Source organism: Panthera onca, chromosome B1, assembly GCF_046562875.1.
Source record: "Panthera onca isolate mPanOnc1 chromosome B1, mPanOnc1 haplotype 2, whole genome shotgun sequence".
NCBI classification, from domain to species: Eukaryota; Metazoa; Chordata; class Mammalia; order Carnivora; family Felidae; genus Panthera; species Panthera onca.
This window is the reverse complement of record NC_138342.1, coordinates 45,027,255-45,043,854: the sequence shown is the minus strand read 5'-3', so window position 1 is coordinate 45,043,854 and position 16,600 is coordinate 45,027,255. Positions and strand designations below refer to the sequence as shown.

Here is a 16,600-nt window from a genome sequence, read left to right as displayed (position 1 = left end):
ATACATCCCCCTTCTCAGAAATTCCCAGGGCACATTAGCATAGTAAAAGCTCTGAAAAGTCCTATGTAAAGGATCCTATTTGTTTTGGCCCAGAATTTCCCCAACTTATTTTTTTTTCTTTTTTTGCCAAGCTGACCCTCTCCCCCTTTTTAAATTTAACACATTTTGGGAAACACAATTTTAGTTGCATTTAATTAATAAACGAAGTCACATTAAATTGTTAAAAACTGAACTTGTTTTACTATTTTGCTTTCCCCACAGGCATGTATAATTTAAAAGCAGTAGCCTAGGAGAAATAAAGGCTTCTAACCTAGAGAAAGAACAGTATGCGTTAAAAGCCCAAAGGAAATGAGAAATTTCAGGCAGAAGGAGCAGATCAATAATGAGCTATTTTTGGCCATGGAGACATTTCTAGAATTACAGATTCTTGGAGTTTGACAGCATGTTAAAGTTCAACTCCTTTAAATTCCCACCCAGTGCAGAATTTCCCCTTCATCAGTCCAAACTCCTTCTGGCACATACCCAGCCTCCCCAGTTTTAGGCAGCCCTAGTATTTAGGAAATTCTCCCTCACACTGGGCTGAAATCTGCCTCCTTGGAACCTCCACCCAAGACCATGCTAACAGAATTTTGAGTTTTGTGTTTTAGTGAGAGCTGGAGATAGCAAATAAAATGCACAGAAATTCTGTGAATCATTACACAATCTAAAGTAACGTGATTATTGAGCAGTAAACTGAAAATAAAAATTATAGGAAATATATTATACTTCCATTAAAAAAAAAGAAGTGTTGGAAACATCTTTAATTTTCTCCATCTGTAAATAGGGCAAATATTCAGAAATTCAGCTATACTGTAAGCAATGAATGTAGTATTTACTTTGCGGGTGGAATTATTTTGCAACTGTCAATTTTTGAGAAGAAAAGGGGTATGTGTATTTTAAATAATTCCTGTTTTCTTGTCTTTTTAATTTAAAAAATAGTTAAAGAGACATTTTTAAAAATTCTTCATCCAAAGCTTCTCTCTCCCGATTCCTTTATTATAAAAACAAGTGCTAAATAATTAAAATATAGTGTATGTCTCATAAATATAGGTTTATTAACAAAAACCAATAATAAGAACAGGTGGCATTACCTTTATTTTATAGAAGTGCAGGTGTCTGAATCAATATGAAATTCCAAGGCTTTGTATAACTTAAAATCTAAGGAAAACTCCAAGGGGTAGACGGAATAGAACTTAAATGGGGAGAGAACCACCAGGATCCAGGCTCTTCTAAGTGTCTAAAATCATTCAGTAAGAAATCAGGGACTTGGCAAAACCATAAAAAAGGACAGCCTGTGTTTTCACAGAACAGTCCTTCTAAAGGAGAACCTTCTAGACTCAATCTCATTTTGCATTAAACTACTAGTTGGTCACATTTTAGTATCTGTTACCACATTCTGATACTGTGAGGCAGAAACAGTTCACATTCCAATTTTCCACTGTAGAAACTGAAGTAAAATCAAAACATTTATACTGAACAATACTCAAGCATATCTTAGTACATAATGACATCCCAACCACTGGATGGGCTTAGTGCTACCTGTGTTCTCCTTCCAGTGAAATAATTTCCTATAGTTAAATTTGATAGTATTCTTACTAAAGATAATGGAAGACAAATAACAGGCCTGTTGAGGAAGAGAGTCAATATCAGTTAGGACCCAGTAATGCTGTCACCGAGCACTGCAAAGCTTAATGTGCCACTGCTTGCCTAAGGATTCTGCATGTAAGTTGTGCTCAACTGGAGTGTCTATTAGAATTTACTTACTGACATACATCACACAGGATGTTTTCGTTCTTGTCCTTGAATTACAGTAAAAATATCACAGATTACCTCATCTATTCCTTCCACATGTATTACGGCAAGTTGTGCCGTGCCAGGCATTCATAGGAAACAGTTTTTGAGCACCTAATACGAGGCTGAATAAAACCCGGTCCCTGACTTCATGGAACTGGCAGTCAAATGAGACAGACAAGCAAATCAATAATTTCCATAGAAAGTGACAAGTTCTTTGCTGGAGCCAGGTGCGTGATGCTAGGGGAATGCCGGCAAGGGCAAACAAATCAGATCAGGGAGTGGGAAAAGGCTTCTCAGAGGAGCTGACTTCTAAGCTGTCAGTAGCAGAGTTTAATCATCTCTGACTCTAACTTCAATTCCCAGCACTCAGGTGAGAAACTACTTCCTGACCCTGCTTTTCTGAGTTCTTGACACAGTCATGGCCAGATTTAGTACCTGTGCTCTAAGAAGCAAAGGGGGGTGAGGGCGGGGAAGAAGAAGAAGGAGGGAGAGAAAGAGAAAGGGGAGGGGCAAGGAGAGGTGGGGGAAAGATGTAGAGAGAAACATAGAAAACAAAGAGCAGAAGCCAAAGCTCTATGACTTACAGACTCCAGAAGTCGCTAGAGATTGCCAGAGGTAGAAAGGGTGACCACTTTGTGCCTGAGCAGTCTATGTTCTCAACATGGATGTACAATCTAATCTGTAACCACCCTGTCTCTTCGTCTAGCAACAGGGCATGGGAATGCAGTCTCCTTCTATCCAGATTAACTTACTGAGCCAAACCAGCGGGGTGCTGCCTCTATCACCAGTGAAGGCAGCAAAATGAAGGCACAGATCCCTGTGCTTTCCCAGAAAATGAGGCCAGACTCGTTGCCAATTCCCCATGGTGACATCTCCACACAGAATGCACAAAGTACCCCAAGCCTTCCATCTTCCCAGAGATGCAACACATCTGTGACTCCACCCTTGCCTCCTTTGGGATCCCATTCCCCACCCTGGAACTCTGCTAAAATCTGGGGGAGAAAAAGTATGAATTATTACCTTAGATTGTCTTCCAGGGTCTCCTCATCTGAAGAGAAGGTCCCATTGCTGACACTCTGGGGAGAGTGACTCTTACTCCCTGCTGACGCCTCCTGGGACAACAAAGTGTCTTTCTTTTTCCTTTTACCAAACAACTTCTTAAAAGGCTGGAATTTACCTCCTTTCTTCTTGTCTGTGGATTACAAGATGAACACACACTGCAGTTTGACAGGGCTGCACTTCTGAGCCTGAGAGCAAATTACAACTGAGCTGCCTCTGGCCAAGGGAGAAGGGGCAAAGGGCAGCCATCAGAGTGAATGAGCGACCAAGCCCTGTGCCAGGAATGACATGGCCAGCCCCAGTCCGGGCACAGTCAGGCAGAGGCAAGCCAAGGGCACAGTAAGTCTCCTGTCACCGGGCTCCCAAGAAGCACCTGGGATGACACAGAGGGGTTCCGAGGCTCACAGTGGCCTCAGAGCACCCCTTTGCACATGCCACACAACAGTGGTGCCTGCTCTCTTTAATAGGCAGATGGCCAGGGGCTCCTGGGAGGCTCAGTGGGTTAAGCATCTAACTCTTGATCAGGTGGTGATCTCATGGCCATGAGATCAAGCTCCAAGTCAGGCTCCACACTGAGCAAGGAGCCTGCTTGGGATTCTCTCTCTCTCTCTCTCTCTCTCTCTCCCTCTCTCTGCCCCTCCCCACTCGTTCTAAAAATTAAAAAATAAAAAATAATTAAAAACAAAAAACAAGCAGGTGGCCAGTGCCCTTCTCCACAGAAGCAGCTGAGAACACATGTTAAGTCAGACGGATGCTCAAAAAATTTCATACACCTTTATATATATAACTTTCTATTTATGTGTGTGTATCTACACACACACACACACACACACACACACACACACACACACACATTCTCCACTGAGAATCACCCTGTTTTAGCCTTTGTTAGAGACAGAAAATAACTGCTAACTCTTGGCATCAGCTTTGCCCCAATTCCCTCCATCCCTATATATTTCCAATTTATTTCTCCCGTCTCCTCTCAGAATCTACTATGAAGAGCCCCAAAGGAGTTGCTATGAACATCTTTCCATATATTACTTCATTCAGTCAGGACCCAGGCTCAGTGCCAGCATTACTGACAGATATTTTAGGTAATACCTTTCAAGTTCTGCTCCTTCAATTACAAATTCATCCATTATCACTCCACTCCCACCTCAGGAAAAAAAGTGTGTATCACCCATACCAGAAGAAGCATCTTCTCAGATCCTTCCTTTTCTTTAAGAAGCTTAAAGAGCCACTTACTCAGGGTCAGACAATCTTTTTTTAAGTTACTTAACCCTTTTTATGCATCACTGCTTTAAGAACTTTCTAAATATTAATTCAGCTAATCCTCACAATGACACTATGAGGTAGATATTATTAACATCCCCATTTTATAGGTGAGGAGTCTGAGGCACAGAGAGATGAAATAACTTGTCAACATCATGGGAAATATATCTTAAGTTGGAGTCAGGAGCTCTGAGGGAAAAGAAAATACAAAAGCTCACAATGTGTATTAAGAAATACCTGCACAAAACACACAGGTATGAGTCCCCATCTGAATATTAGGGCCCCCAGACCTCTTCGGGCCATAGTCTACAGAGAAATCTGGGCAAAAAACGAGGTTAAAGATGTGCAAGGTAAGGTAACCATCTCATTTCCTCTGGTGATCTTCAGTTCTGATCTTTCTGAAAGAAAGTCTGAAGTGAGGAAAAAGTGGCTTAAACCACTTTGCCTTAAGCTGTAAGACACTGAGATAGAATAGTTACCAATCACAAAAGGACAACAGTCTGGGATCCTTAATACAGGTGCAAATGCCTTCAAACTTCAGTGGTCCCTGAAATAACAATATCACGTTTAAAAGGAAAGGAGACTTGTTATATCAGATGACTCCCTACATAAGGCTTTGCGGTAAGCTTATAGTCCTCAAAAAGGAATTTAGTTTTTTTCACTGTGTATTATTTAAAAGACAAGAAAGTGTGTATAATATAATTGAGATCATAACGCTTAAAAATGGTAAAAACAAACAGAACAAACTGGAGGGTTTGATTTCAGAATGTTTGTATGTTTTCAGTGGTTATCAATTCAGGAGTATGAGCCAGAGATTTTCATGACACCTGCTTCTGGCTCCCATCAATGGATAATTTTAAAACATTATAGGGGTGCCTGGGTGGCTCAGTCAGTTGAGCGTTCGACTTCGGCTCAGGTCATGATCTCGTGGTTTGTGGGTTTGAGTCCCGTGTCCAGCTCAGTGCTGACAGCTCAGAGCCTGAAGCCTGCTTCAGATTCTGTCTCCCTCTCTTTCTCCCCCTCCCCTGCTTGAACTCTGTCTCTATCTCTCAAAAATGAATAAACGTTAAAAAAAAATTTTAAACATTATAATCAGTAGCAATTTTTGAAGACCACCAAAGAACATCAAGCAAATGTTAAAAGAGATGACCTTATATGAGTCAATTAAGAAATGTAAATTTAAAAAATTCTGAAAGATGCTACAGGTATCATTATATAACTGGACTGATAAAATAAATGAATGTTTTCTCTACGACTGTCCAAAGCTCAAAATATGTAAATGACACCTAATTTCTAGATTTGGCAGCATTATTATAAATGGTCAAGTAGTAATTTGTGCTACATTCCACTTATTTCTGAGATGAAACTCTTCCTTTTTCCTTGTATATTGACTGCCTTTTTCCCACTACAGAAATATCTAACCCCTAGTTCTCTAATCAGAAATATGCTAGGGGTGCCTGGCTAGCACCCCCAGGGGTGGCTTAGTCAGTTAAGCTTCCAACTCTTGATTTCAGCTTAGGTCATGATCTCTCCCAGCACTGGGCTCTGCACTGGGTGTGTAGCCTGCTTAAGATTCTCTCTCTCCCTTTCCCTCTGCTCCTCCCCTGCTCACGTTCTCTCTCTCTCTCTCAAAAAAGAAAGAAAGAAAGAAAGAAAGAAAGAAAGAAAGAAAGAAAGAAAGAAAAAATATTCTAAAACACCATAGCAAATTCTAAAAGTATCAGTTATTACACCATTACCCCCAGTCTGGACCCACAAATCTAGCTTTTAAACTAAATAGAGAACATCAGGTTATGTCAGAATTTATGGACAGGGGAAAAAAATCATCACTTGCTCTAAAGTCAAGGTAGGTTTGGTGGTGTTTAGCTGAGCTGGAACCAAATTAACCACAATGGAAGACAAATTAAATTACAGTTTCTTAGAATAACAACAGGTTAGTTGTGTATTTAACTAATGGGTGTATTTAACTAACTAGTTGTGTATTTAATTAATTGCTCTATACCAGCCAAAAAGGATTATATGGTCCTTTGTATTGCTTCATGCCCGAATGGTGGCAGCCACCATATAAAATTGGTCTGCACTGGTCATATTGTTGGGGAAGATAGGAAGTGAAATGAATCTGGAAGGAGCTGAATACAAAGTCAAGGACAGGACAAAGAAAGCCTTGGGGAGGACACCAGGATACGGAAACCTTAGCTGGGAGAACCTGGTGGACTTCTTGCAAGCACAGAATGGCCTCCTTTAGGCGATCTGTCTGTAGAGCTGGCCCCATTTGAGGACTGCTTGTGAACCAGGCACTCTGGCACTCTGTACTGCACATTATATGGGCATTCACTTGGCATGAGTACACATATTATCCTGAAAGATGTGTCAAAGTCCAAATGTCAATGCACTTCTCAAGAGTTACTCAGGAAAAGCTGTTTTGGCAATGCCTTAGTTATTATCACGAAGGTAAGAGAACAGTAAAACCTACTTGAACTATCCATCCAACAACCAGTCCTTCTTACAACAGGAAAAAGAGACCGTAAGTCCTAAGAACACCAATCTCTCTTTGGAAGAGGAATCAGAACACAGAAGCTCACAAGTATGCTCCAAAGTCTTAGTGTTTGGTCACATCTCAGTTATAAAAAATAAATTGCCTCCTCATTTCCAAACTACATCTCCTGTCATAAATATCTTTACATCTGAAATAAAATTTAAATATTTGTTTTTATGGTTATTTTACTATTGATTGGGGCAATTAATTAATTTTCCAGAATTAATTTTATGAAAAGATTCAGGAATGACATTTAGATCCACCCTCTATTCAGATAGCAAACCATAACTAAGCAACATTAATAGGAAATGAAGTTTTATAAATCAGAGAGGCAGTTAGACTTACTTGGTTCCCCACCTGACTCTCAAAGTCTGGTATAAGATCTCTCACATGAATAAAGCAAGTAGCTAAATTTTATGAAACATTTGCAATTCTATTGCACAACAACCATTATGAAAACCTGAGCATATGTCTATAAATACCCACTAAATAAACTATTTTATGATCAGTTTATGATTTGGGGGTTGCACTGTCTCCACAGACTCAACTGGATTAAGTGTGTGGTCATTACCAGCAGCTATTTTCTTCACAGATAACACCAACTCTTCCTGTGACTATTTTTGTACCGATGGGGGTCTAAAAGATCAAAGCAATTTTAACGATGTAGCAAAACAGAACACTTCTGCAATGCTAATGTGAAGTATTCCAAAATACAACTGCCATACTTTAGAAGTATATATAGTTCAGCAAAGTATTCTCCAACATTAGCATATTTAAGACAGCATTTTAGAATTTTATAACATAAATTTACTTTTGTTGGGGGGTTAGGACAGTGGGAGAAGAAGGGAAAGAGAAGGAAGAAATGTTCTTCCCACTAAACTTGTTTTATTACTGGTTACAGCTCTAGTTAGGGGTTAAATGTGTGGGCCCCAGAGACAAGAGTATTTGGCTCGAATCCTGACCCCATTTCTTACTAGCTATGAAACATCTGCTTACCAGCCTCTCTGGAAATTTACCATTTTAAGTTCTAAGACTGAATTTATAGTAGAAAAGGCAGTGGGTGCCATATTTTCTTAATATTTCTGCAATTTTCTGTTGCAATTTTTCACATGAAAGAACCTATATATGCATATAGACTGCTTCAGGAATGACAGTAATTTTTCATTCTTTAAGTACTGAACTGAATTAATTTATTTTCATCATCTAATAATTACTTTAGGGATTTTTTTCATTTAAAAGAGTGCACATTATCCATTATTTCATAGATATAATTACATGCCATTTGATGGCTGCAGCATCATAATTGCTAGTTTATATAGAAGCTTCTAAAAATTAAAAATCCCTGGGCAAGTCAAGCAAATCTGATTCATTTTCCATTTGTCATAAGGATGCAAATCTTATATTTTCATTTCTAAACCTAAAATAATGAAAGCATACAATTTATCTGCATTGGATTTATATGATACACTTCCCGAGGAGAAAAAGAATTAAAAAAAATTTTTTTAGAGGGAGAGAGTGCACAAACAGGGGAGAGGGGCACAGGGAGAGAGAGACAGAATCTCAAGTAGGCACCACGCTGAGCATGGGGGCTCAATTCTACAACCCTGGAATCATGACCTGAGCCGAAATCAAGAGTTGGACACTCAACAGACTGAGCCACTCAGGCACCCCCAGAATTTTTTTTTTTATCATACTCCATTTTAAGCATCATAAATGTCTTGGTCTGGGGTTTCTCAGAATGTGCTCTATGGTTGGTGCCAGCTTCTTGTTCAAAGACCACTACATTTGAGAATGCAGGTAAAATAAAGTTAAATATGTTTCTTTACTGTGAAGCTTTTCAGAGTCTTTAATATGCTGATATCATTATTGCTTTCCAAAAGAGCAGAGAATATGCAGTGCTTCCCAAAGCTGACTTTCTGGTCTCTGTCATGACAAGTGCTCCTCTGAACATACCCTGGGAATCACTTGTCTTCATTATTTCTTTCAAAAATATTTTAATTTACTTTTACGTAATCTCTACATGTGGGACCTTGAACTTACAACCGGAGATCAAGAGTCACATGCTCTACTGACTGAGCCAGTCAGGTGCCCCTCTTTCAAAAATCTTTTATTTTCTTTAGGTACCATATATTTGATACACAAACCTCCCCTACACTCCAGAGTACACTGCTCAGTAAACTCAAGTGAGTTGACTGAAACATTCTGGTTAAATAAACCTAATGTTTTAGGTAAAGTTCTGATTTCAAGCATGTAGGCAAATAGTGTACATTAGGACACAGTACGCAGCAACTGTCTGAATCCTATAATTTTACTAATTTAAGGGGAATTTCACAAAATTTTTCTTAGCTCTGGAACATGAGGATGCTTTTGAGAAGAAACTATTCTGTTAAAAAAGATGACCAGAAGTACAGTGATACACAAGCACTTGGTGGCTATCACATTTTTACCAGATCCAGTAATCCCAACACATTTCAACTAAGACTAAGGAGTCGGTGGCATGTCAGGCAGGAGTGCTCTCCAGTGCCACATCATGAGAAGACTGAGGACTGAGATTCTACTTCCAGAGAGGAGGGAAGGTTATCATGCTGGCTGTCAAGTCAGGAGGGAAGAAGGAAGAGTTGTCTCCTTTTCTGGGGAAACACAGAGAGAGGCAGACATTTGCTGTTATGCCGATTCAGAATATGAAGAGACAGGATCAATAATACTTTTAGAAGAGGGCAGGGGTGCCTGGAACAAAGGTGAGAGGCCCAGGGATGGTAGTGACTGTGGCTTTTTCAAGTCAGGGGTCACAGGCAGAGAAGGCAGTGACCAGCCTGTATCAGGAAGTATCAGGTCCTGGACACTTAGGTGGATGGGCTATGGCATATGTTGTGGAACTCTGAGCCAGGACTAAAGTTTGGAATTTTTGTTTCCTCAGCAAGAAATGTCATCTTCTTCCTTCTCAACATGATGAAATTCTATTCATCCTTCAAGACCTACATCCTTGAAGCTTTTCCCAAGTCACCAAGCCCAGTGATAATTGACCACAGCTTCCTCTGGCTTCTGTGTGCTTTCCTCATACATCTTTTGAGCCACACCATATATTACAAGTTGAACTGTGTCCCCTCAAAATTCATATGTTAAAGTCCTAAACCCCAAGTGCCTCAGAATATGTATTTGGAGACAGAGTCTTTTTTTAAAATGTTTATTTTTGAGAGAGAGAGAGAGAGAGAGAGAGAGAGAGAGAGAGAGAACACAAGCAGGGGAGGAGTAGTGAAAGAAGAATACACAGAATCTAAAGCAGGCTCCAGGCTCCAACTTGTCAGCACAGAGCCTGATGCAGGGCTCGAACTCACAAACTGTGAGATCATGACCTGAGCCAAAGTCAGATACTTAACCAACTGAGCCACCCAGATGCCCCAGAGACAGAGTACCTTTAAAGAGGTAATTAAGGTAAAAAGAGGTCATTAGGTGGGCTCTAATCCAATATGACTGGGGTCCTTATAAAGAGAGATCAGGACACAGAAACATATAGAGGGAAGGCCATGTGAGGACACAAGGTGAAGACGGCCATTTACAAGCCAAGGAAAGAAGCCTAAACAAACAGCAATGACACCTTGATCTTAGACTGCTAGCCCCCAGAATCAAGAAAATAAACTGTAGTTTAAGTCACCCATTCTGTAGCACTTGGCTATGCAGCCCTAGCAAACACCACGTTGTATGATATTAAAGTAGTCACTGGGGATCTTCTGTGACTCTGCTTTCACGCCTTCACACATGGACTTCTTCTATCTGGAACACCTTTCTGCCTTTGCCTAGAGAACTCCTAACTGTTCCTTCAAACACATTCCAGGCGTTATGTTCCCCGGAAAGACGTCCTTGAACACTCCAGCCAGAAAGAAGTCCTCTGTTCTCCATTTGTGCATGTACAGACATCTACTCTAACAACACAGCATGCTTTAGCTCTTAGACTGCAAGTTCCCTGGGTATGGGGAACTACACCTTGTTTATTCTTCATCTATAGCACCCATCGTCATGCCTGACACAAAGCACTCAATAATACACTCTACTGTTCCCTATCCCCTTAGGGGCAGATGTGTTTTAGAAATCAGAATTTTTCAGGGGCGCCTGGGTGGCTTGGTCGGTTAAGCGTCCGACTTTGGCTCAGGTCATGATCTCACGGTCCGTGAGTTCGAGCCCCACGTCGGGCTCTGTGCTGACTGCTCAGAGCCTGGAGCCTGTTTCAGATTCTGTGTCTCCCTCTCTCTCTGCCCCTCTCCTGTTCATGCTCTCTCTCTGTCTCAAAAATAAATAAAAACGTTAAAAAAAATTAAAAAAAAAAGACATCAGAATTTTTCAGATTGTATAAAGGTACATTTAGACCCCAGTGGGGTCTGTGACAGCATTTTATAACCAAATGCAGTATTTCTGGAAAACATCTATAGTCACCTTGTTTTGTTAATAAACAAATCTATGCCAAACTTCCAAAGAACTTTTGAGATTTTGAGAATACAGATAAAGGATGGTGATCTCTTTATGTAGTACAGTCAGTCCTGTAATCACACTTTTTTGGCAATGCATATGTGTTCCAATGACTGATCTATGCTATCTCCTCACCCAGAAACACTAGGTGAATAGAGAATATCGTGCCCAGTTGAAGTGAGGTGTGTAGCAAAATGCATATTCACATACACCTCAAATATCTACCAGTTACCCCAGATCGCCACCAGTGTTGGGAGATACACTCATACACATGTGGTATTTCAGCTTTCTGTCCAGTTTTGTATAACCTCCCTTCCTCTACCTCACAATAGCTCACAAGCTGCAGTCCTTCCAATGCACCAGTCCACAGGCAAACTTCAGATCTTTCCCAAGGTAAAGTGCCATATTTATTGTGGTGTTTATATATTTCATTACCATTAACACGTACAACATTTTATTATTTTTATTAGGTTCCTATTCTTTTAAAATATGTCACTGATAAATCTTTTTTGTATTGTGTTAATATCCCATTTTTCCCATTAGACTTGGTTTTGGTTTTATGATTTTGCATAGCATGTTGATTTTCTGCAATGTTTTTGGCACATTACAGCACACTGACTGTAAATACTAAAACAAAACCTACTGAACTATTTCTGTACTTAATCCAGGTCTAGGCAAGGATCTATCAGTTAAAATGACAATGACTGTGCAGGTTACTGGGACCTGCTATTTCTCAAAACTACATCATTTTTAATTTTTCTGTTTTTCCCATTGGTCTGTCTATCTCAGAACTCCCTTTTACACATCTTACAACAATTCACAAGCAAAACCAAATAATATTTAGAAATAGTAACAGAGGCAGATATGATTTCTAATGTGAAGTTTCGGTGTCTGGCCACATTTCTCCCACATGCTAGAAGATGTGTGGGTGCTGGTTCTTTTCACTGCCAAATGTTTCCACTTGAGTTTCAGAAGGTATTGTGAGTAAAAAAATCAGACTGACTTTGAGTAGAAAATATTGGCAGGGGGAGCTTCCTGCTAGATTACCCTGCATATTTAGTGCAGTAGGACAAAAGCTTTTTAGGGACATCTGAGGCTATCTTGATCAGGGTTTAAGCAGTGAAACAGAACCAGTAGGAGATAGAGGCAGAAGTACACATGCACACGCGTGTGCACGTGTGTGTGTAAGAGATACTAAAGGATTAACTGCAAGGAATTGGCTTCCACCAGGTGGTGGCTGGCTAAGTCAGTCTGAAATCCACAGGGCAGGTCCTCAGGAAGGGCAGACTGGAGCTCATGAGCACAGACTGAAGCTGCTTTTCACAGATGGAATTTCTTCTCTCACGGAAACCCCAGCCCTATTTTTAAGGCCTTACAATTTATTGATTCAGGCCCACATAGATTATCTTGAATAATTTCCCTTACTTAAAGTCAATGAATTATGGACTTTCATTACATCTACAAAATACCATCAGAGCAACAGTTCAATTAAACATTATTTATGTTTGATTAAATAACTGGGGACTACAGCCTAGTCAAGCTGACACATCAAAATGATCATCAGACTCCATCCTTTGTCAACCTGGCACTCATATACATCTCCTTAAGCCATACTTAATCTCCAAATAAAGTCAATAACAAAGTCATACTTCCACTAACATGATACAAATAACCCACATACATTAGAAAACATACTGACCCATTCCCTAGAAGAGGATGCAAAGTCCTTGAGTAATATGCACACTTCTATAACTTACATACCGAAGTATAACCTTATTATTAATATATCTTACATTATGGAGAGGAGAGGGAAGAAAACAAACATATTTGGTTAATACATATATACAACCATATTCATTAAAAAGTAAGGAAGAAATACCCATAACTATGAGTCCTTGTTTTAGCAACTGGTCATGTGGTCATAGCTTTCTTTATATGTATATTTACATGAATATGTGTACGTAGCCTTTATATGTATACGTAATCTCTGTAGCTATCTTATTCCACTAGGCATTCCACATTCCTTTCATCCTTGACAAGGACCTCAGCTGGCTATGGTTCTTTGCCTGGTGAGGTGACATAAACCTACATACCTGAAGAACCCAAGCCATTAGCTGTCCTGAACTGGGTTGCTGTAGTTTCCTATTACTCCACAGGACCTGGGAGTACTAGGAGATGCCATTAAAGATCTCCTATATTCCACACATGCTCTTCCTTACCTCTATTGATAGTAGCAGCCCAATTTTCCCTTGGTAGTCAGGCTCAATCACTCTGGCCAGTACAGTTATCCCTTTCTCTACTTGTTTACTGACAGACATGAGGAGCTCCAAAGGCTGGGTGACAGTCTCAACTACCAGTTCAATGGAATCACTGTTGTGTCTCCTTATGGAAACATTCCTCCCACTGGAACTAAGAACTCCAGACAAGCATAATCCAACGTCAAGGGGATGGAAAGCAAAATTTTTCCTAGCAGGTTACTAGGGGTAAAAATGACCATTTCTAATTCTAGCCCTTTATTCCTGGGCCTGTGAAGCCTGGCTATGAGAGAAACAGTCCCATATATTGGATACTGACTTATACCGCATCTTAGAGGACACAGTCCCAGCCCTAGTATTACCACCTAGCTGGCACTGTAACTGAGTCTTCTAAAGGCCATCCCACCATTCTACCAAGCCAGCTGCTTCAGAATGATGGGAATGTGGTGAGACCAGTGAATTCCATGAGCATAGGCCTATCAAGGTTCTTGATCAGAAGTGATGTCTGTGGTGGGGTGTCTGGGTGGCTCAGTCAGTTAAGTGTCTGGCTCTTGATTTCAGTTCAGGTCATGATCTCATGATTTGTGAGATGGAGTCCCGTGTGGGGCTGTGCCTGGTAGCACAGAGGCTGCCTGGGATTCTCTCTCTCTCTCTCTCTCTCTCTTTCTCTCTCTCCCCCTCCCCTGCTCATACTCTCTCTCTAAAAATAAATAAATAAATATTAAAAAGGAAAAAAAAAGAAATGATGTCTGTGTCAAATACCATTACAGCAGATAAGGTATTCCATAAGTCCACAGATGACAGTTTTGGCAGAAGCACTGCATGCAAAAAAGGCAAATCTGTATCCAGAGTGTCTGTTCTAGTGAGAACAAAGTGCTGCTCCTTCCATGATGAAAGTGGTCCAGTATAATTAATGTGTACCAGGTAGTAGCTGTTTACCCCAGGGCATGGTGTCATATTGGGAACTCAGTGTTGGTCTCTGTTGGCCTTGGCTGGTGGAGTCAGTGTTGCTGAGCTCATGTATAACTTGCATCCCTGCCACTATTGTATTCACAGTCCAGTTGACAAGTAGATGGGGAAAGAGGCTGATAGGTATCCACAGAATGTGTTGTTCTATGCACTTGATTATGAAAATCCTTCTGAGGCCATCCTTTAGTTAACACTCACATGGACACGAATATCCTGAAATCCTGTGCCCGTTCAGAGAGCTCTATCCACATAGCTCTTTACAGACCTCTTTGTCACCAATTTTCCAATCATATTCTTTCCAAGTCCCCAACCATCTAACCCATTAGTTACTACCTACGAACTGTTACAGACTTATACTTCTGGTCATTCTTCCTTAAAAGCAAAAAGAACAATCAGAAGCACTGATGGAAGTTCTGTCCACTTAGAGGATTTCCCTTCACTGCTGTCCTTTGGGGCTGTCCCAGAAAGGGGCTATAGCATTACAGCTTTTGAGTGGTACTTCAATATCATGCAAAACCACCCATAAACCAGGCCTAAATTTTCTCTTCCTCAGCTAACTGGTCATAAGGATCTCCCCATGAGGCCACAGGCACAGAATGGGAGAGAGAGATATTGTAGCAGGAATGGGGACCATGAGTAATTAGGCCACTTTTTCATGTAACTTACTTGTGCCTTCTGGGTCTGTTCGAACCTGATCTGCATATACTAAACTTCCTTTTGATAACGGAATACTGTGCACACCCAGCTTTATGGCTTGGTGGTTAGACAACACCCAGTTCATGATGGGCAGCTCAGGTCACATGGTAACTTGGTGGTGCACGGTGGGTGAAGTGTTCAGTGTCTACTAAGCCAAAAGCTGCCTAACATTAGCAAGCCAAAAGCTGTTTCTCAAAGATACATAGTTATCTGCAGAAGATAGCAGGGTTTTGCTCCAAAATCCTGAGTATTTGCTATGATTTACCCACAGGGCCTGACAACGGCTCCAAACAGTATCCCTCTCTGTCAGTGACACTCAAACACCACTGGATCTGCTGTATCAAATGGCCCAAATGGCAGAGCAGTTTGCAGGGCAGCTTGTACCTGTTACAGAACCTTCTCGTGTTCTGGGCATTACTCAAAATTAGCAGATTTCCAGTCATTCGGTAAATGGGCCAGAGTAGCACACACAAAAGAGGAATATGCTGCCTCCAAAATCCACAGAGGCCTCCCACGTGTTGGCTTCTTTCTGGTGGTAGGATGGGCCAGATGCAACAACTTCTCCTTCTTCACCTTAGAAGAAATATCACAACATGCTCCAGGCCACTAGACCCCTAGACATTTTACTAATGTAAAAGTCCTGGAATTTCAATGGGATTTATTTCCCATTCTCTGGCATGAAAATGTCTTACCACTATGTCTAGTGTAACTTATACCTCCTGCTCACCAGGTCCCATCACTATGTTTGCAAACTTTTAGTCTTTGTGATATTACATGTCAGTTATTTCTTTGAAAAACAAGCTGATTTTTAAAAGATTTAGTACCTCAGTTTGGTACTCTTGAACTAATAACAATTTTAAAGTCTGGGTGTCTTTACATCAATACCTTCATTAAACTGAGAGCTGGGTGGCACTGATGAACCAGAAATAAGTCCTGAAGAATGGCATATTTGTTGAGTAGAGGACATTTAGTAACTTGGGTGGCTCTGACTGGTTTAACTAGAAATAGGCTAAGTGGTTAGATAGCTAGAAATCATGACAAAAATTGTCATAATTATTGATAATACAGAGACTCAATAAAGGTTAGTGAAATAATTATGTAGTTACAGATTTCAGTATGATTTGATTCACTAATAATTTTTTTAGACCTAGGAGCGGTACAATCTTAGTTCCTGTTGGATAGAACTAAATTTGGGGTCAAATTCTCAAACTATGCCTAAACACATAAAAGTTCTTAGAGATAAAGAAGTCACTAGTTCTATTATGTGAACATCAGTTCTTAATATATTTAGCTGAAATTCTTGACGGCACCAGTGGCAAGCGGATGAAGGTTGACACTAACGTGTCTTAGATCCATCAGGCAAAGTGCTTATTGCTTGTGTAGATGACCTATGGAAAACAGACCCTAGTGGGAGCAGGAATGAAACCGTGAGTGTTCAGATGGAACAGAAATAAGAACTCCGCAGTCTTCTGTGCCTATCTATGGGTAGAGCTACCCTGATACCATTTCTGAGAACAGG

The 16,600-nt window shown here is 40.4% G+C and overlaps 1 protein-coding gene across 8 annotated transcripts in view; it reads right to left on the bottom strand.

Annotated features, from left to right (window-relative positions):
- The window catches only part of CRACD (capping protein inhibiting regulator of actin dynamics), a 274,714-nt gene that overhangs the window by 56,460 nt on the left and 201,654 nt on the right, over positions 1 to 16,600 (bottom strand). For all 8 annotated transcript variants that reach the window (XM_060655695.3, XM_060655693.3, XM_060655698.3 and 5 more), the window contains one exon: positions 2,854 to 3,025. In XM_060655695.3, the coding sequence (XP_060511678.3) occupies positions 2,854 to 3,025 (172 nt within the window). The remainder of the gene's footprint in view (positions 1 to 2,853; positions 3,026 to 16,600) is intronic.